General features: G+C 48.6%; 1 protein-coding gene across 1 annotated transcript in view; it reads right to left on the reverse strand.

The window, feature by feature from the left end:
• The window catches only part of DPY19L3 (dpy-19 like C-mannosyltransferase 3), a 2003695-nt gene that overhangs the window by 788641 nt on the left and 1193490 nt on the right, over positions 1 to 21564 (reverse strand). Inside the window, exon 10 of the mRNA XM_069635451.1 lies at positions 19686 to 19787. Within this exon, the coding sequence (XP_069491552.1) occupies positions 19686 to 19787 (102 nt within the window). The remainder of the gene's footprint in view (positions 1 to 19685; positions 19788 to 21564) is intronic.

The following is a 21564-nucleotide window of genomic DNA, read 5'->3' on the forward strand; positions in this document are numbered from 1 at the left end:
TAGTAAACTGTGATCAACCAGATCGAAGACTGCGGAGAGGTCAAGTAGCATCAGCAACGCGGCTTGATTTTTGTCCGCTATGCCCGCAAGAGTGGACTTTAAGTCGAGCATGGCCGTCTCGGTCCTGTGACGAGCCCTGTAGCCTGACTGTCGAGTGCCAAGGATGTTATGTTCTTCGACATGAGCCTGCAATTGCATATAGGCTAGTTTATCCAATATCTTCAGAATGAAGGGCACATTGGTTATTGGCCTGTAGTTATCTTTATTAGTAGGATCCAAATGTTCTTTTTTTAACAAAGGGATTATCCAGGCGGATTTGAGCGCATCAGGTACCACACCTTCATCAAAAGGTAGGTTTATCAGCTTGGTGATCCAAGGGACCAGTACATCAGTAGATTCCTTGAAGATGTTTGTGGGACAGTCATCTGCTGGGCAGGGTGTAGCCTTAACATCTTGTATTACTTTAAGTACCTCCTTTTCAGAGTAATGAGTGAAGGAGAATTGAGGAATTCTACTATCCGAGTTGTTGAGAGGGGTTGTTCTTTTTATAGGTGACCTAGGTGCCACGTTGCTAAGGGCATCTTTGGTTTTTTTCCTTGTGGGAATCCATTTTAGATAAAAATGCATCGTGGATGTCTTGGCACCATTTGGATTCTTTGGTGATATTATTGGATGGTGGTGGCTGATCCTGAAATTCAGCTAGAATTTTAAACAGCTCACCAACATTAGATTGGGCGTTTATGATCCTTTTGTTGTAGTGTGTGTCTTTGCCATTAATGATAAGTTTCTTGTATGCCAGTGTGGATTTTTTATAGGCAGCTAGAGTATCGTCATTGGGGTCCCTTCTCCAGGTTCTTTCTAGAGCTCTTTTGGTTTGTCTGGTATGTTCTTTGTGGCTTCAGACTTGATTACCTTAATTTTCATATGATCAATGTCATTAACTGCTTCTTTGATGATGAGAGTCAAGTGGTTAACTAAGGCAGAAGAGTCATTAAAGTTGGATAAGGGTTATAACTTAGATGATAGCAACGAAGATAGTTTGGGGGCTGTTATGTTTTTCAAATTACGAGTCATCTTTCGTAGACGCGGGTGGTTGTTAAGTTTGGGCGGACAATTAGGTAAGGCAATCTTGGCCTGGATAAGGGAATGGTCAGACGATATAGATGGTATGACCGTAATGTCTGAGATGTTAGTAATTTGCGATATGAGCCAATCGAGAGTGTGCCCACCTTTTTGTGTTGGGGATTTGATCCATTGTGTGAGTCCGACTGAAGTAATGGAGTCCATAAGGCTGAGGCCCACTTTGTCAAGTTGGTCATTGGCCCAGTGGTTAAGATCACCCATGATGACCAAAGGGCTTTTAGTAGGGCAGATTTGAGCCAAAAGATCGATAAACTGCTCTTCAAAAAGGGGCATGTCCTTGGGTGGTCGATAGATAGTAAGTACGTTAAGAGTTGTGTGTGGGGAGGTTTTAATTTTCACCCACAGTGATTCACGGCCATCAGGTGAAATATGTGATATGACTGTGGCGTGACTGTTGAGGCTGGACTTGCACATAAGTGCAACTCCGCCACCTTTGCCTTGAGAACGGTCAGCTCTGAATAGAGTATATACATCAGGGGTGGAGAGTGTGGCTTGGGTGGGCAAATTAGAATTAAGCCATGTTTCAGTGATCCCAAAGAAATCTGGCTTGCAGTCATTAACAAGGTCAGCAATTTCGACACCATGTTTGTCTAGTGAGCGTGTGTTAAGTAAGAAGAGCGATAGGACTAACAGCGACACAATGTTAGAACCTATTTCATTGTTCCCCTGCATTTTGTCCAAACACATGATATCTACTTAGTTGTATAATGAGTCGCTATCTTACTTGAGAGTATATCCAGGAAGCAGACACAGAATAGTCTGGAAAGCATTGGTGAGCAGAAGCCCAATGGGCAACAGGAGCCAGCGAGCCGGCGAGCTGCGGCGAAGACCGGTGAAAACCGGCACGTCCCAGAAGCCCCGGCGCTGAAGCACCTGGACTACCAAGATATACCTGGTGGTGATGGGAAATGTAGTCTGGAAGGACTACAGTACAAACACACAGGCACATGTGTAATCACAAAAAGAATAACAGCCGTACGTGAGAGTTCTTTGCTCTCTGACAAGCACACCAAGAGATTTGCAAAATAAACAACACTAGCAGCGTTACCGTGCACAGTTTAAATATAGCAAAAACAAATAGACAAGCTATTAGTTCAGTATAGGAAGTTAAGTTTCAATGGCAAGCAGGGGTTATCAACAGTACCCGTATCACTAGCCCACTCCTCACCTGAATCCGTGTGGAAGTCTGATGGGTCGTCTGACAAAGTCTCCACTCGTCGGTCTCTCCAGGAGCTGCTTGCCTTTTTCTTTATTATATTCCCCTTCTGTTTGAAGAGATGGGGACGGGCTCCCCCAGAGGCCACTTTGCCAATGAGTCTATTTGCCCAGTAGTGTGGACTCCGGGGAGCCCACCCCAAACCAGGGAAAAGCCTTGCTGAAAAACCCTGATGAATCCTTGTGATGTAATGATGGTCTTTCCTTGACAGATATACACTTCAGGATCCAGCATGCATTTGGGTGGATTGATGTAGATTGGGCTGTTAAGTCCGTATATGCCAATGTAGAAATAACGGAAGGAAGAACACAGAGTAGAAGGTGGATCCGTTCATTTCTTGATAAGTAGAGGGAGTGAAACGAACAGGCAGAGGCAGCCAACACAAGCGGCTGTAAGCAGAAGCACCATGCGCTGAGGAACGCGGGAGAAAGCAGCGTTCTCAGCGAGTAAGCAGGAATGTGGGAGGAGGGGAAAAAGGAGTACCGTTACCAAGCAGGGAACAAAGAGGGAAAATAACCCGTTAGAGAACGGGAGAGGGAAGAAAGGAGTACCACCTGAGAGCCGAAAGCAGAAACAAACAGGAAACTCACGGAGGGCAGAAGAGTAGCACAAGAGCGTTGGTACAAACGATCCAGAGAAAGTAAAGTTGCAACGCATCTGTGTTTGGGACCTCTGGGTAATTGTAGTCTGAGTAAAAAGACTAGAATGCACAAAGCATTCCAAAGGAACCGGAGGAACTAGTCCTTCCTCCATTTTGCCCATCTATCCCAAAGCTTCCATGGGCGATTTATGACAAGTGGAGCCATTTTGGAAAGGTAGATGAATTTGGTCTGAGCCCGGCAGAGGGAGATCATTTGAAGGGTTTGTGCTAAAGTGGGTCTGAGCACAGCAGAGGTTGACCCTGGGTGAACAGTAAATCACTCGAGAAGTCGTATATGTGAATTCATAAGAAGAAATGAACTTTAATATTTATCGTGTTGCATCAGACCCTCAGGAATAAGAGACTTTAAATGGCAAAGAGACTTCGACACAGAAGGCTCTGATGCAGAGGTCTTGAACTGCATCCACGTGCTAGAGAAGCCAGAGTGTTTGCTAAGCCGAGTGTGGTGCCTTGCCCTATGCTGAAAACATGGGGAAGGGAAGCCAACGGCTTGAATATCCTGACATATCATTTCTTACACACTTTTCTTTTGAATAACATTGTTTCCCACACTATATGTATTTAGAAGTAAGGATTGGCTATAGGTTTATTAGTATAGGCCCCTTTATTTTGACAGACTCGACTAGGACTGCGTTATTATTATTTGATGGTCGTAGCTTGCTCCCATCTTTAAATATAGGATTAGAAAGGCTTTTTTCAATCCCAATTGGAAGTTCAATAAACACCCTAGAACTATGATCACTCGTGTCTATCTTACTGTTTGATACCACGTCTTCCTTACACTATCCTCATGAGAAGGGGCTCCCCCCTGGGGAGAGGTGATGGCCCCTAGTGAATCCTCACAATCCGCACTAGGATATCAGGTTAGGTGGGCGGAGATGGTTGAATTAGGAGGTCTGTTCGAGTATATTTCTTTGAGGAGAGAAAACTGCTGTCTTATACCTGTGGGTGTACCTTTCTGTGTCTCATCCCTAGACCCCACTAAAGCCCCCTCCTTACGCAGGGCACTGGGGAATGGACCTTTGCAGAAGTTGTTTTGTAAAGACTGGTCCTTGAGTTGTCCAAAAACATCAGTTTCAAATACATACTGATAGAGGCTTTGTTTTAGTAGATTACACTGCAGTTACTGAATGTTTGAGCATCTATCATTTATCATTCCCAAATAAAGCAGAATAGAAAAAAACGACTGACACACGATTTACACAAAGTTCTCGGTCATGGCTAAAACCATTTCTTCTTCTGCAAGAAATAATTATATTACTTACCTCCACTTTGACACTTTTTGTCCTACTCCAAACATTTTTTAGGTGAAAATATGTTTTATATGGGAAGCCCTTAAACACTTCACACTAAATTAAGATTGCACATTTAGATTTGAGGGGCTCATGTTCAATTGAGCCGTAACGTCAATGGAAGGTGGAAAAGCCTTGCATAAGGCTTATACGCCTTGCTTTGACGCCATGGCTCATTTTCATTCATTTGAATGTTGGGAAGGTGGGGTGGAACACAACTTGAGTTTCCACCGCCTCTCTTCCCCTCCACCATACAAATGCACCAGTATTTGCACCGCATTGGATTTTCATGCCGGCGCAAATGTCATGAATTTCCTATGGGGTCCGCCAGCTTTATGTACCAGCATAAAGCTGGCGGAACCCATAGGGATCCATTGTACACGCTTTTGTAAAATTGAAATGAAACCCTCGCAGAGGGTTTCATTTCAATTGGGAACATTGCTTACCATGGCAAGCAATGTTCCCAGTTGTTTTATGTTATATGAACGTGTAAAACGTGCAGTCACCCGAGATTATCATGGCACTGTTAGAGAGGGAGGCAAAATCCAAAGAAGAGAGATGATCACTCAAACAGGTATGTTTTAATACTTTTCTGAAGGTCAAGTGATTTAGAAGATTTTTCATGGCCAGTGGAAGGCTTTTCCACAATTGCGCCTCAGCGACTGAAAAGGCCTGTCCTCCGATGTGGGTGCGACTGAAGGGGGGGACTACAAGTAGACCTGTGGCTGCCGATCTTAATGGCTGCAAAGGAAAATAGCGAGTAAACTTGTCACGTAAATACTCTGCCCCCCGGTCATGCAGAGCACGATGGACCAGGAATTGGGCCTTCATAGCAATGCACTGTTGGACAGGCGCCAGTGAAGCGTATCCAAAACAGGTGAAACGTGTGCTCCATAGGGGGAGCCTGTAGCCACCCGTGCAGCCATTTTCTGGAGTAACTAAAGCCGCTGGACTAAGCCCTTAAGTTGGGCCAGATATAAAGAATTACAATAGTCCAGACTTAGTACTAGGGAGGCACCAACTGGGGGGCTAATATGCGATGGAATAAACGGAAGAACCTTCTTTAAGATTTTAAGGTGGAAGTAGCCAGACTTGCAAACTGCTGCAGCCTGTGCCTCCATATAGAGGGAAGTGGATACCATGAACCCTAGGTTCTTCACTTTAGCAGTAGGGACTGTAAGGGGCCAAAAGGAAGACAGCCAGAGTGAAGGATCACCACCAATACCTCTGTCTTGTCTCCATTCAACTTCAGCTAGTGGTGGTTCATCCATGCCCCCACGGCAGTCAGGCACTGAGACAAGCACGATGACACCTCAGCCTGCTCACAATCTAAACGGATCAGGATCTGATTGTCGTCGGCATATGAATAGCACCTGATGCCGAAGGAGCGGATGAGACACACAAGAGGCCAGATGTAGATATTGAAGAGAATAGGAGACAAGGCAGATCCCTGAGGGACACCACAGCAGAGAGAGATAAGAGCAGAAAGAAAAGGATGGAGGGAAAGGGTTTGGGTTCTATTTGCCAAGAACAAGGAGAACCAAGTGAGAACTTGACCTGAGATCCCCACTTGGGCCAGGCGGGTTAGTAGAATGGGGTGGTCAACGGTGTTGAACGCCGCTGAAAGATCTAATAAATTCAGGGCCCAACCCCTCCAGCATCAACCAGCCAGGCCATGTCATCTTGGACAGAGACCAGAACGGTCTCAGTTCCTCGGCCTGGCCTAACACCAAATTGAGAAGGATCGAAGAGCTCTGTAGATTCCATATAAGCAGAAAGCAAAGGGGAGACCAGTGATTCAAGGAGTTTCATAAAGAAGCGGAGAAGTGAGATTGGGCGATAGAGGGAAGAAGAGGGTCAAGTGAGGGCTTCTGGAGAAGAGGAATGACAGTCGCAGCCTTAAACTCAGGTGGAATAAAGCCAGATTGGCAAGAGATGTTAACTGCCTCAGTGATTTCACACAGCAGGCCAGGGGAGATATCCTTCATCAGAGCAAGAGGAATAGTGTCAGAGGGAGCCCCTGACCTAATATGGTGGATCACACTAAGTACTGCGTCTTCCGTAAAGGGAAGAAAAGATGACCAGCCTACCGAAGACGTCAGATTTCTGGGAACTAGGCCTCAGTTCTGTTTTTCCCTCCTGTTTGTGTTGGCTGTTAGCCTAGGTAAGAAATAGTCAGCCTTGCGAGAACGAAAGCTGTAAAAGCATGGGAAATTCTACAGATTGGTAGGATGGGAGGGGGATGAGGAATACGTTGAAGGAACATCCAAACTAAAGAACGTTACCAGTTGATAAGTAACTTGTTCTTCGAATGGATTGTGTCCACCAACGTATTCCTCATCTTTGATAGACTCCCAAAGCAGTATGTAGAATAGGAGGAGGGGGGGAGAATTTAGAATTGTCAGCTTTTTATAATGCGGAATACAGTACTGCCTTACCAAATGCGACATCCTGAGAATGGGAAGCATCCTGACAATAATGCTTTGTGAACGTATGGATCAATTACCATGTTGCAGCATCACAAATAGATCTAATAGGTACTTCCCTTTGAAGGGCTGCCGAAGATGCTAGAACTCTGGTAGAATGAGCTTTCAAACCCTCTGGCGGGTCCTTGCCTGCCATTTTGTAACATTCTGACATAGCAAGTATAATCCACCCTGACAAAGTCTGTTTCGAAACAGCTTGTCCTAGTTTGCTTCCCATGTAGCCAATAAAGAGTTGGTCATCCACTCTTAGTTTGGAGAATCTAGAAATGTAGAAGCTCTTCTAGGGTCCAATCTATGGCGCCTCTCTTCCTCTTTACCAGGATGCAGCGGGGGATAAAACCCCGGCAGAACAATCTTTTGATACAGATGAAAATCAGATACCACCTTAGGTAGGAAGGAGGGTTTTACCCTCAATACAACTTTGTTCTTGTGGAATACGGTATAGGGTGGCCTGCAGGAGGGTGCCTGTAACTTGCTCACTCTGCGTGCAGATGTCAATGCAACCAACAGTATGGTTTTCAAGGTCAATAACCTCAATGGGCAAGGGTTCAAATGGAGCGCATCAGAAATTATAGAACCAAATTAAGATCCCAAACTGGAACCTGAAAAGTAGAAGGCAGGAACATGTTTGTGAGCCCTTTCAGAAATTGAATCACCAAGGGAATTTTGATGCAAGAGCATTCTTCCAAAGAGCGCTTGAATATTGAAAGCGCTGCCAGATAACATTTAACGGTTCCAATATTAAGATCTTTCTGTGCTAATGAAAGGAGAAAAAGCACATCCAGAGTGGAACATAGAAAAGGATCAACATGCTTTTTCCTGCACCAGTTGCAAAACTGGTTCCAGAGGCAATGGTACAGAGATTTTGTTGCTGGACTTCGTGCCAAAAGCAACATCTCCATTATGTCATCCAGGAGGTACCAATCCTTGTATCTCAACCTTTCAGAAACCAGGCGTGAGGGTTGAGAGGGTTGACCTCTGGATGGAGAACCTGTCCCTCCCCTTGCGAGAGAAGATCCTCTCTGTGTGGAATACGTATCGGAGGACAGATGGACATATCCAGAAGGTCCGGGTACCACATGCTCCTGGCCCAATCCAGGGCAATTAGGATCATGCGGCTTCCGAACCTTCTCAACCTCCTGATTACTTGAGGAAGGACGGGGATCGGTGGGAACGCGTATAGCAGTGGAAAATCCCAATCCACCACGAATGCGTCTCCTAGAGCTCCTCTCAGAGGAAATTCCCTTGAGTAATACCTTTCGCACTTTTGGTTGCTTTGGGTCGCGAACAGGTCCACCCGAGGGGTTCCCCAAAGGGTGAAGATCTCTTGAAGGACTTCCTGAGCCAGCTCCGACTCGTGGGAGACTGTGCTGTACCTGCTCAGAGCGTCCACCGTCGTGTTCTCCTCCCCGGCTAGATGAACTGCCGATAGGGAGATTCCTTCTCGAATTGTCCAGTATCAGAGCTGCATTGCCTCTCTGTACAGCGGTAGAGACCCTACACCTCCTCTCTTGTTGAGGTAATACATGGCCACTGTGTTGTCTGTCATTATCAGGACCTTTTTCTCCTGACAGAGGGCAGAAAGGCCTTTAGCACTAGTCTGATTGCCCTCAGCTCCAAAAGATTGCTGTGTAGTTTGGACTCCGATGGAGACCAACGACCGCTGACTGTCAGACTATTGGCACGGGCTCCCCACCCCGTGAGTGAGGCGTCCGTCACTACTGTAATCTCTGACCATTGCTGACAAAAATGTTCTCCCTTCAGAATATTGTCCCCTCAGGCCCACTACAGAAGATCCTTTGGGACCCTGGTTGGAACCTGAAGTCGGTCCGACATCTTTCCTGAGAATTGGGACCATTGTGCCCGTTGAAGGGATCTCATTCTCAGGCGATCTTCTGGCACCAGAAAAATTCAGGATGCCATGAGGCCTAGCAACCTCAAGAAATTGAAGGCCGGAAGATTCTGGGCAGTTTGAAATTTGGTTACCATCTGAAGAATGTCTTGAGCCCTCCCCTTGGGTGGCGAGCTCTTTCCCAAGGATGTGTCTAATACAGCTCCGATGTACTGGAGCTGCTGGGAAGGTGTCATCTGTGACTTCTTGAAATTGAGGGAGAAGCCCAGTCTGTGAAGGGAGTGGCAGGTGACAGATGATTCAGAGCTTGTTCGGGAGAACGTGCCCTGATCAGCCAATCGTCCAGGTAGGGTAGACATGAATCCCCCCATCTCCTGAGACCACTACCATCAGTTTGGTGAAGACCCTCGGGCGGAGGTCAACCCGAATGGTAGGACTTGAAACTGATAGTGCAAGCCTCTAACGGTGAACCTCAGGTATTTTCTGTGCTTGTAATGGATTGACACATGAAAATAAGCATCCTGAAGGTCCAATGACACCAACCAATCCTGCAACTGGAGGGCCTGAAGGATCAGAGAAAGTGTAACCATCTTGAATTTGTCCCTCCTGAGGAACTTGTTCAAGTATCTCAAGTCCAAGATGTTTCTCAGTCCTCCGTCCTTTTTGGGGAGTCATTGTAAATGGAAGGCCGTAGCCTTGGGCTATTGTCTCCAGAGCCCAAGCATCTGAAGTAATGGCTCGCCATTCTTCGAGATGCTCAGACAGTCTGCCCCCCACCAGTGATTCGTGACGCAAGCTCTCAAAGTGGTTTTGGAGCGGTTGCTGCAGCTGCCGATGGCAACGAAGCTGGAGCTGGCTTTGTACTTTTTCCTCGTTCACCATGAGCGTTTCTTCTCTGGCCTCTTTGACTGGCCATTCCTCTAGCCTTTCCAAATGAGGAGTAGTAATGATAGTATCGCCCCCTCCATGGTTGCCCTGAAGAACGAAAAGGCTGAGGTTGCCTAACAGCGGCCCCTAAAGATTTGGCAGCCGCCTTTGAGGTCTGCAACCTCTCAAGTCTCTCGTCAGCCTTGTTGCCAAATAGATGAGACCCGTCAAATGGCATGTTTGGCAAACAAGCCTGCACATCCGGTGCAAAACCCGACTTGCGCAACCACGCAAATCTGCGCATTACCGTGCTCGTAGCCATGGACCTGCTGATGCTGTCCGCAGTGTCCAATCCAGATTGAAGGGATTCACAAATGGCTTCTTTGCCATCCTTAATGATAGCTAGGAAACCTTCCCTTTGCTCCCCTTCTGGAATGTGCTCCGCCGCCATGGATATGCACTCCCACAGAGCGTACGAAAACTTGGCTAAGACGCAGGTGGAGCTGGCCAACTGAAGGGCCATACTCCCAGCTGAAAATACCTTCCACGCCTATCCATCCACACGCTTGTCATCCCTATCTGGCGGATCGTAGGGTATGCTGCCTTATTTGATGTAGCCGTGGCTGCCTGGCATGGGGTGCTTGGACAGATAGCCGGGGTCGCTACAATAAGGGAGGTATTATCTTGTGAGGGATTTATCCACCGCAGGGATGGTCTCCGGGGACTCCCAATTTCTGGCCACCCGGTTTTGTAAAGCTACATGAAAAGGTAAGATTGGGTCTGTAGGTGGACCATGGCCCAGAATGTCTGTAAGGTCATCTTGGATAAATTGAACCGGAGGTCTAGCCCAGCCTAGATATTCCACCACCTTGAACATCAGGTGACGATTTGAAGAGTCAGCATGCTCTCCTGGCTCTGGCCTACCAAACTCCATTTCACTTGATGTGTCAACGCCACTGGCATTAAGTAGAGTGTCAACCAGGTCTCTCATCCTGCTCTCTTCCGAAATAAGACATTCCTGTACATTTGGTGTTCCAAATTCAAGGCCAAATGGGGCATCCTCTTCATCACATATTTTTTGTTCCTCAAACATTGAAGAAAGGGATTTAAAAAACACCTTCCTTGGCAAAGGGGTAAACGTTTTTTCTGGGACACTCAAAGGATTTGATTTGGTGCCTTTTTGAGGTTTTCAATGATCTGGAGGCTGTGCTGAAACCACTGGAAATTTTTGGCGCTGTTGGTTTTGGTGTCGACGTGGACAGTGGCGTTGATAGTAATGGCGCCAATAATAAAGACGCTGCTGGCGTCAAGAATTCGACGGTTCCCTTCGAAGATTTTGGCTTTGCGGGTCGTGGAGGTTTCAACGGCGTCGAGGACCTCGAACGCTCTTCACGTCTCTTCACGTCTCAGGTGACTTTTTTTACTCACCAGAGACCTCAAGGGTTCTCTGTGAACCTTCCTTTGACCACGCGGACTCGAGGGCTTGCGAGTGTCGGTACGGGACCACTCTCTGCCGGCTTCCGAAGAAAGCGCAGACAGAGGCTTACCCTTTTCAAATATTTCTAGCATTTTCAAGCGGAATGCCTCCCAAACTTCAGATGACGAGTGCTTGGTGGGGCACTTCCATTTTTTGGGGGCTTCGTCTGACGAGGATGAGGAGGATGGCGACCGTTGGCGCAGTCTCCTCGATCGCTTCGTTGAGGATGAAGAGTGGAGCGAACCACTATGGGACCTCGATCGCTTTTTGTCACTCTTACGTCGAGGAGAACGATCTCCGGAATCGACGGTTGAGGAACGATCGGTCTTAGTTTTAGGGGGCAATTTCCCTACCTGTAATTTCCCCTTTCGTTCTCGCAGAGCTTTTCCTGTCATAGCCTGACACTTTGTGCAGGAATCGGTGTCATAGCCTTCCCCCAAGCACCACAGTCAAGAACGATGGGGATCCGTGATCAACATTTTTGAATCACACTCCTTACACTTCTTAAAGCCCGTGCGAGGAGCCGTCAGGGTAAAAGACGAAGACATTGTCGTTGATTACTAAATATTTTTTAGCAATTGCGTAACAAATAATTACTAATGAGGCGCACCAAGGCTCTGAAGTCAACACATTTGCGGAAAAAGAGAACTGAGTCCAACAGACGCTGTGCATGTTAATATAAACCCGATGACATCACCCTTGACGGAGGCCTTCGAGGGAATCCATCAACGCACGGCGCCAAGAATTCTTTTGCCGTAGCAGCCGAAGCTTCACGTGATTATCAAAGATGAGGAATACGTTGAAGGACACAATCCATTCGAAAGTGTATTTATAGTAGCTTTCCTACATTTGTCTTTAACCAGTGAGGCCAGACCTGTTAGACCGGCAGAGCGCCAGCACCACTGCCATTTTTTCACAGGGACAACCGAATGGTGCATTTGAATCCTTTTAAGCACACATGACACTAAATAATGGTCTGACCAGAGCACTGGTACAGCTGGAGAAAAGGTCACAAGAGTTTCAGTAGCAAGAATCAGGTCCAGGGTATTAACCAATTTGTGAGTGGGCCCAGAGACAACTTGGCTGAACCCTAAATTAGCTAGGCTTTCAAAAAAGAGATTGAGAGCAGGGTTGCAAGGGTGATTACATTTCAAATTGAGATCACCCAGCATAACAAGGTGAGAAAATCGGGTCTGGAGATCAGACACCATATCCAGTAAGGGCTCACGCAGCCCTGCAGAAGAACCAGGGGGACGATAGATAACCAGAAAGTGATATGTGAGAGTGGAGGAAAAAGCACAGCGAAGTAGTAAGGCCTCCAGAGTAAGTGAGTGTGAAAGTTCAAGCATGGAAATATTTAAGGAGGATTTAAAGATCACTGCAACACCACCACCTAATTGCGGGGGGCGGGGCGGTCAGCGTGAATGATTCCAAAATCGACTGGGATGGCTTGAGCCAATGCAGGAGCAGACGATTCCTGTAGCCAAGTCTCTATTAGGAAAAATATATCAGGCTGACTATCAGATAAAAGCTGTTATATGTTAGCAGTCTGAGCGGGAAGTGAGCGAGTGTTCAAAAGCATCAATGATACATCACATGTCCTGAGAGGCTGCAAATGAAAGGGTGGAGATTCCATAGGCTGACAGCTTAAAGCAGAAGCCTGCCATCCTGCTGGTAACTGAGTAAAGGAAGGTGCTAGTACGAGTAATTCCTTTCTAGTAAAATGAATAGACCCCCGCAGCCCGGCCTTAGAATGGATGGGCACAGAAGTTGAAATGAAACCCTTCATGAAATGCAGAGGGTTTCATTTCAATTGTGAGCACCGCTTGCCATGCTTGTATGCCACCTTTTGCCCTTTACATTTGCAGCCCGCAGTACAATTGACAAAAATGTGTCGGTGGGGACCGGGCTATACTTTTTGTGACACTATTTAAATACTGCTTGAGATATTACTGCACTGAGCCTCTGAAAACACCTACTTGAACAAAACCTAAAGAAGTTCTTGCACATTTCAGAAACAGGCTTCACTCCCAGAAATGCTCCACCAACTGTTCTTCCAAACCCCCCTATCTTTTAAAAACGGTACCATTCCAATCATGAATTTCTATTTGTAACAAACATTTTCAAAGAGCTTTGCATATGTAGTTTGCTGTACGCAAGATTGGTTTGAAGAACCAAATGAATAGATTGCTGGAGCCTGCTCAAGTAGCCCCAACTGCAATATGTTCAGCAGATCAGATGACATAAGTTTAACCAATGTAATAGCTGGATTTTATAAACTAAGTGAAAAAAGCCAATCAGTGCGGGTTTATCATCATGGATTGGCATTTTACGAAGTTTGCATTTGTGGTATACTTCCATGGCATTCTTGAAAAGGTATATTCCACACCAAAATTCACAAAACATCACTTCACTACTGTTCACTGTCGCCATTTAATTTTGAATATTAGCAAATATGAGAGAAGGAAAATAAGGAACAAGTTACTTACCTGTAACTGTTGTTTTCCAGCATGGGTCTAGCATGGATTCACATGCTCATGAATATTCCCCGTCGTTAGGCTGGGAATCCTCGGTAAAGAAAAAAATCAGCATCAGTTTCGTTTCTGATCTGTCTTTCTTAGTAGTAACCAATCACTGATGTCTGGGTCATACTGCCCCCAGCCAATGACTGCCCTCTCCCTAAGCCCCGCCTCTGGCAGCCATCCTCAGATTTGGCAGCACGCCAAGTGGCAGTATGACCAAGTGAAGAGCCGCAGAGGGGTAGGTGGGAGGGTTTGCATGGGAATCCATGCCAGACCCATGCTGGAGAACAACAGTTACAGGTAAGTAACTTGTTCCTTCTCCAGCATGGGGTCTGGCATGGATTCACATGCTCATGAATAAAAGAATACATAGCAGTATACACATGCACAACCACGGGAGGTGGCAACAGGCTCAACATTAAACAATACAACCACTCAACATTAAGCATCTCTTACCTCCTCACCAGGCTCACCTTAAGCGAACAGGTTGCGCAGCACTGCTTGGCCGACCCTGATCTCCTCCCTGGAGTCCCGATCGACGCAGTAGAATCTTGTGAAGGTGTGTGTCGACCTCCACGTAGCAGCCCTGCAGATGTCCAGCAGGGGCACACCAGACAGGAACGCTGTGGTAGCAGCGATCGCTCTGGTCGAATGGGCTCTCGGACGGCCGGGCAGCGGTCGGTTTGCCAACCGGTGACAATGCATGATGCAGCCGGAGAGCCATCTGGAGATGGAAGTCTTTGAGAGAGCCTTCCCTTGATTCACAGACCCAAAGTTCTCAAACAGTTGTGACGTCTTCCGAAAACTATTTGTGTGGTCCACGTAGAACTTCAGCGCTCTAGCTACATCCAGCGAGTGCAAAGTCCTCTCGGCCGGCGTCGAAGGCGACGGAAAGAAAACTGGTAACACCAAGGGCTCGTTGAGGTGAAAGTCCGACGGCACCTTGGGCATGAAGGAGAGGTGCGTCCTCAGCACCACCCTTGTGTCATGAAAAGTCAAGTATGGAGGCTTGCAAGATAGGGCCTGAATCTCTCCCACTCGTCGTGCAGAGGTGATGGCCACGAGGAACGCTGTCTTCCATGACAGGAACTTCAAAGGCGCCGAATGCATAGGCTCAAATGGGGCCCCCATGAGCCTGGTCAGCACCACATTAAGCTCCCACGCCAGGGCAGGAGCCTCCACCGGCGGGAATGATCGGAATAGTCCCTTCATAAATTCCTTCACCAGGCGATGGGACCACAAGGACACCCGTCCCGTCGTCCTGGTATATCGGGAGATGGCAGCCAGATGTATTTTTATGGAGGCGTGAGCCAGTCCAGCCTTGGCCAGCGAGAGCAGGTACGGCAGCACTTGAGGGGCCGTAATTCGCAGAGGGTTGATCTTCTGTGCACGGCACCAGACAGAGAACCTCTTCCATTTATGACCGTAACACTTGAGAGTTGAGGACGCCCTGGCCTTTGCAAGAACCTCTCTGCAATCAGCCGGGATATCGTACCCTCCAAACTCTAGTGCTGCAGGAGCCAGGCCTGCAAGTTCAGCGACTGTGGGTCATGGTGGAGAATGGCGCCTCCTTCTCTGGAGAGAAGATCCGCGTCCGCCGGCAGCCTGACTGGTGGGGACGTTGACAAGTCCAGAAGGTCCGGGAACCAGACCTGCCTCGGCCACACCGGTGTGACGAGGATCATCCTGCACCTGGACTTCTTGAGCTGGTTGATGTGGCGGAGCAGCAACAGCAATGGAGGGAACGCATATAGAAACAGGCTGTCCCAAGGGAACGAGAAAGCATCGCCCATGCTCCTCGGCTGTGGGAACCTGCTGGCGAACCTCTGGTACTTGGAGTTCGTCGCCGTCGCGAACAGGTCGATCTGGGGTTTGCCCCATCGTTGGAAGAGTCGATCCACTTGATCCTGGCGCAGTTCCCACTCGTGGCACGAGCGCAGCTCCCTGCTGAGTGAGTCGGGCGATGGTGTTTTTCATTCCTGCCAGGTGGAAAGGAACCAGAAACATCCCCTGGGCGACGGCCCAGTGCCACAGATCCTGGGCCTCCTTGGATAGGGCTGGGGATCTGGTGCCCCCCTGCTTCCGTATGTAGAACATCGTGGTGGTGTTGTCAGTGAAGATCCTCACCACTTTGTCCTTGAGGGACGGGAGGAACGACTTGAGCGCCCAGAACACTGCTCGGAGCTCCAAGATGTTGATGTCAAGAGACCTCTCCCCTGGGAGCCAAAGGCCTCTTGCGTGGAGATCTCCGATGTGGGCCCCCCAACCCTCCAGAGAGGCGTCCGTAGTCACCGTCTCCTGAAACGCCGGGGTTTGAAAGTCCGTGCCCGTCGTGAGGTGAGCCCGGGTGCCCCACCATAGGATCGCCCGATGGAACTCCTCGTTGAGGGGGATCCTGTCCTCGAAGCAGCCCCTCACCTGAAACCAGCGGGCGTCGAGGAACTCCTGTAGCGGACGCATCCGAAGTCTGCAAAGAGGCACAAGGTAGATGCACGAGGACATCATCCCGAGAAGGGACTTGATGGACCTAACCCTGGCCACGTCCGTGGCTAACAGGCGCCGCACCTTGCCCAGGATGGTCTTGGTCCTCTCCTCTGAAGGGGAGGCCAATTGCTCCACTGTATCGAGCTTAGCCCCCAAAAACAGTGCTACTTGTGATGGAACCATGTGGGATTTGGAGTAGTTGATGGCGAACCCCAGCTCCGTGAGAACCGGACGGTCCCTTGACCTTGCCCAGATTAGCCAGTCGTCCAGGTAGGGGTAGACGTGCATCCCCTGCAGGTGCAGCCGCGCCCCCACTGGTGCTAGGCACTTGGTGAAAACACTGGGTGCCGACTCTAATCCGAACGGTAGGGGGCTCTGAATTGGTAGTGACGTCCCTGAATCACGAACCTGAGGAACTTCCTGTGCCTTTTTAAAATGGGGATGTGGAAGTAGCATCCTCCAGGTCCAACGTCGATAGGAAGTTGCCTTCCTCCAGCTGTCCTAGCACGTGCTAGAGGGTGACCATCCTGAATTTCTGCGCCTTGATGTATTTGTTTAACCGACATAGGTCCAGGATGGGGCGCCAACCGATTGTCTTCTTTCTGACGAGGAAGTACCTTGAGTACACTCCGGAGCCCTGGAGCCTCCTGGGGACGAGCTCGATGGCACCTTTCTTGAGCATCGCCCTTACTTCCAAACAGCAGTTGAGGGACGTGATTCTCCTTCCTGGCCACGGGAGGAATGCGAGGGCACTTCTTTAGGAATTCCAGCGAGTGCCCGTTGGCCAGGGTGTCCAACACCCAACGATGGTGGAGATGGACTTCCACACTCTGACGAACTTCATCAGCCGGCCTCCCACCGGTGTGCTTCGGTGGGGGCCCGACAACCCGGCCCGGTCAGTCTTGCTTGGAAGCGGCCTTGCCGCTTTGACCTCCTTGGCGACGACAGCGGGAACCCCCTTGCTTTCCGCGACCTCTGTAGGCCTCCTGGGAAGAGGAGTGGGCCGCCTGGCAGTAAGTGGAGGAGCCACGGCTGGATCCTTTGGAGGCACACTGTCTGCCACCGGGGCTCCGAAAGGGTCGTCGCTGCTGAAGCACCCCAAGGGCCCGGGTCGTCTCTGAGTCGGTCTTGATGGCCTGTAGAGACTCATCCACAGCCTTACCAAAGAGGTTGTTGCCGTCGAACGGCATGTCCAACACTCTGGTCTGGACGTCCTGGCGAAAGTCTGTCGCCTTCAGCCATCCTCGTCGGAGGAGGCAAACTCCGTTGCCCAGTTGGCGAAAACCGGTATCGGCAATGTCCGCCGCCACCGTTATGGCGTGATCCAATGGCACCTCGCCCTCCTGCAGAATTTCTAGGGCCTCCGCCCTTTTGTCATCAGGCAGGAAATCTAGCAGGGGAGCTATCTTGAACCAGAGCTCCCTGTCGTAGCGGGCCACGATCGCTAAGGCATTGGCCGCCTTAATCGTCGTCGCCGCCGACGAGATGACTCGTCGTCCCATAGAGTCCAACTTCTTGCCCTCGCTGTCCGGCGGGGAAGTGGAAGTTGAAGCCGCCGCGCCCGCTGCCTTCTTCTTAGCTGCTGCCGAGACGACCGAGTCCGGCGTGGGCCCTGAGGCACAAGGGGGTGGCATCGGGGACTCGGTACTTCTTCTCGTACCTGTCCCACTTGGTGGGTGTCGTGGCAGGGTTCTTGAGGACAGCAAGCCCCTCGTCGTCGAGTAAAGGCACTGCGAGGACCGTCTTCCTCTTAGCCTCTCGTCGTTGGTACAGAAACCCCTCCTTTTTCTGTTCTTCAGGGCAGAGCTGGAAGAACTCGGATGCCCTGGTTATCATGGTGTGGAAAGAGCCAACCGCGTCGGCTGGCGACGCCGGCGGGGGGGGGGTTGACGATGGGATGTCCGCTGTATCATCGCCGCCGTCATCGTCCATCCCGATATCCTCTCCCGGCGAGGGGGATGAGGGGTCCACCGGTCTCGCAGGCACAAAGGGCGGAGCGGGGTGGACTCTCCTCCGCTTGTTCGGAGGGCTTCCCGACGGGCCTGGTTCTGGCTCCTCTGTCGGGGTACGTGGTAATCTCGTCCTTATCTCGGTACATAAGGATTGGATTGCCAACAAAATGGCCACCAAGCTATCCTGGGGCTCGGGCAATGGCTGCGACGGACGGGATGGCCGCTCCACTGGGCCCTGTTCGTCGTCGTCGCTATCTTCGATCACGTCAGCAGGCACCGTCCCCTGGGATCGAACCTTCTCGAACCTCTCGTTGAGGTTTATGAACCTCTCGTTGAGGCCTATGGACCTTTCGTTGAGGCCCTTCTCGGTCTCCACCAGTTCCTCCTCCGAGGCTGATTCCGAGTCTGTAATGGCCGCCGCCCCCCCCCCCTCTTTTTCAGCCGGGGGCTTCACGGGGGTCTTAGCGATGGGCTGGAAAGAGGATTCCCTCCACGGCGGCAGGGATACTCTGGGCCCAGAGGCCGTTTCCATTGGCGTAGTCTCAGCCGGCTTTGCCAGGGTCGCAGCGACCACTTCGGTAGAGGCCTTAGCCGGGTGGATCAAAGCCCTCACCAGCTTAGGTGCGTCCTGGGCCTTCGCCTTGGGGGGAGGGTCAGCGCCTCGCTCCCCCTTCAAGATCGACCGGGATCGCTCCAGCGGCCTACCCGGGTTCTCGGACTTCCTCTTCCCCAAACCAGAGCGCTGGCTCGTGGTCGAACGTGCCGGGGAAGTAACGCCCTGCTTGACAACCGAAGAGCCCGACCTTTCGGACTCGCGGTGCTTGGCCTTCTGTTGGGCCCCTGTCGCCGGGGCACCCTCAAAGGACTTAGAAGCCCGCTCAGACTTCTTCTTCACCTTCTTACTTGCTGTGCCCTTCTCCAGCCAGGTGGCGAGGCGGGAACGACGATCTTGTTTGGTCCGTTCCGAAAGGTTCTTGCAGAACGCACAGCCCTTCTCCACGTGCGTCTTGCCCCTTGGAGGCAGTAGAGACATTGCGAATGCTCGTGCTCCTTGAAAACATTATATAATCTGCTTCCAGGGCAGTTCCTGAACAGCTTGGATCTGGGCGTCGAGCACCCCTTGTCCTGGGCCATGTCCGTTGAGGTAGGCCGCAGATCTTCCGGAATCCTCCAAGAAGTGTAAACTCGACGAACACTTCACCCTTGAGGGGCGTAGAAGAATTCCGAAACGGGTCCCCGTTATCGGAAGTAGAAACGGTGGAGCTTGAGGCTCGATTAAACCGAAAAAATGAGAAATTCTCCTGAAAAAAAGCGTGAAAACGCAGTAAAAAACTCAAGAGCTAAACACGAGGACTCCCAACACTTGAGCGTGCGGTAAAAATCTGAGGATGGCTGCCAGAGGCAGGTCTTAGGGAGAGGGCAGTCATTGGCTGGGGGCAGTATGACCCAGAGATCAGCGATTGGTTACTACTAAGAAAGACAGATCAGAAACGAAACTGATACTGATTTTTTCTTTACCGAGGATTCCCTGCCTGACTACGGGGAATATTCTTGAGCATGTGAATCCATGCCAGACCACATGCTGGAGAAATTCAACTGTATCTCACAACAGTTTTTTAGTTAAATGTCCTACACGAGCCTGCCGCAAAAGCTCCTTTCTTTGGGAAAGTTGACTTTCCAACTTATTAAAAAACAAAAACAGTATAATACCAAAAATATTTTTATTTGCTTACCTTGATAAAGTAATTTACCAGAAACGTCAAACAGATCACCAGCCCAAAATGTAGGACCAGTTTCCAAAGCTTGCTCAGTAGACTTCCCTTTTTTAGGTTATGCTGAAAAAAAGGAAAATGAATTGTTTTTCAAACATTAACTAATTATCCCTATTGTCCACGGATGTAGATCCAACATTTTGCAAAGCCAGTTGTATGGTTACTTTTTCAAATCTAAAATGGTCCAATCCACAGAAAAGTGCAATGGTTGAAGAAGCCAAAATAAGGCGCTTTACAAACAGTAAAAGCAAAACATAGTATAACAGTAACCTTTTGAAGATTTGTATACCAATATCTTTGATAAGTGCGAGTAAGATGGGATTCGAGGTAGAAGTAGGTACATGGAAATAACATGTTTTTTTTTTTTTACAAAAGGGCACATGTCGTTTCACCAATCTCCTAAACATAACATGGCTCCAGTTGGAAATCTCGGTTGTTATTTTTTATCCTTTCTAGGGGCGTTAATTAAAGCAGCGTAATTACAGTGGATGAAAATAAACAATGTGATGTAGAAACTGTATTGCACTTATTGTAAGGGCTGAGGCAATTGTACAGCAAAATCTCTATTATCTTACTTACCAACTTCATTTTGGTATTCAACCATAAAAGTACATAGTAATAAAAACAAAGAACATTACATACATAATAAGCTAACATGTACAGTTCGGTTTTAAACTAAACATAGAGGTATTACATGATCAGACAATTAAGAAAAATCCCATGTAAATGATATTATAAAAACTCTTGATACAGTAAAATGAATAAAAGTGTAAAGGTCATTGTTATAAACTGCAAATGCTATAGCATGTCGGGAAAAAAATAAAACACGTTCAGTCCCTAACTAAAGTCAGGTGAGGAGAGAATAATCTTGCAGCCTCACCTACTTCTCAAAGATCACATTTAGAACCTCTCTATTTCACCAAAGATTGTGCTCTAAGCAACCAAACTCTACAGATAGAAAGGGCAGTTGCATAAACACAAAAGTCAACACATTGGCTCAAAAACCTCACAGCCATAGTAGATTGGTGGATCTTTGACTCCTTCAATATAGGTTTCAAGTACAGAGCGGACACAAGCTGGAATTAGTGATACCCCAGTTTCGAGTGAAGGATCTATTATCAGACACACTATTGCCACACAGTTTAACCAGCATTTCCCCTGGGCAGTAATAAAACTAGTTTAGCACAAAATTCTGAATCAGAGTTTTCAAGCTGGATAAAGGAGTGTGTGGTTAACAGAATGGCAGTTAACAGAGCAAACGAACATGATGCTTTGTTATCCAGCCTTTTGGTCTGTTAACCAGCTCTCTATCAACCTCATAACTGGCATTCAGTTAGTTATCAGGTCTATTTGCTTATCCAGCATTATTGGACTCCATTGCAAATACATTCAAAAGCAATATTCAGCCAGTTACGTCCCATAAGACGTTTGTGCAAACAACTCTATAGTCACCTACTTGTGAACCTAAATGAACGGTATGTCGAAAGCATTTCTAAAATAACAAACAGCATCCCAATCCAGAGCCCACTAAAAAACGAGGACCGACCCCCAGCAAAAACACCAGAATTAAATAATTGTAAGTACTGACAATAATAAAACTGTTGGCAAATGTTTCATTTGGGTCCTGGAGGTAACAGTGTTAAACAGCACTTCTTAAAATTTGAGGAAGGCCATCAAGATGGGGTGCACACAAGTTAGGAGTGCTTGCTGATGACGGGAAATAAATAAGAAGACAGAATGTGCAACATAGGGCAGTATGGAAGTATGCAATGGAAGGATAGCTCAGGGGCAACGTGTTTGTCAACGACACCCATGCAAAGGCTTCGTCAAGGCTTGCCAC

This window comes from Ambystoma mexicanum, chromosome 1q (assembly GCF_040938575.1).
Source record: "Ambystoma mexicanum isolate Mex_15411 chromosome 1q, UKY_AmexF1_1, whole genome shotgun sequence".
NCBI lineage: Eukaryota > Metazoa > Chordata > Amphibia > Caudata > Ambystomatidae > Ambystoma > Ambystoma mexicanum.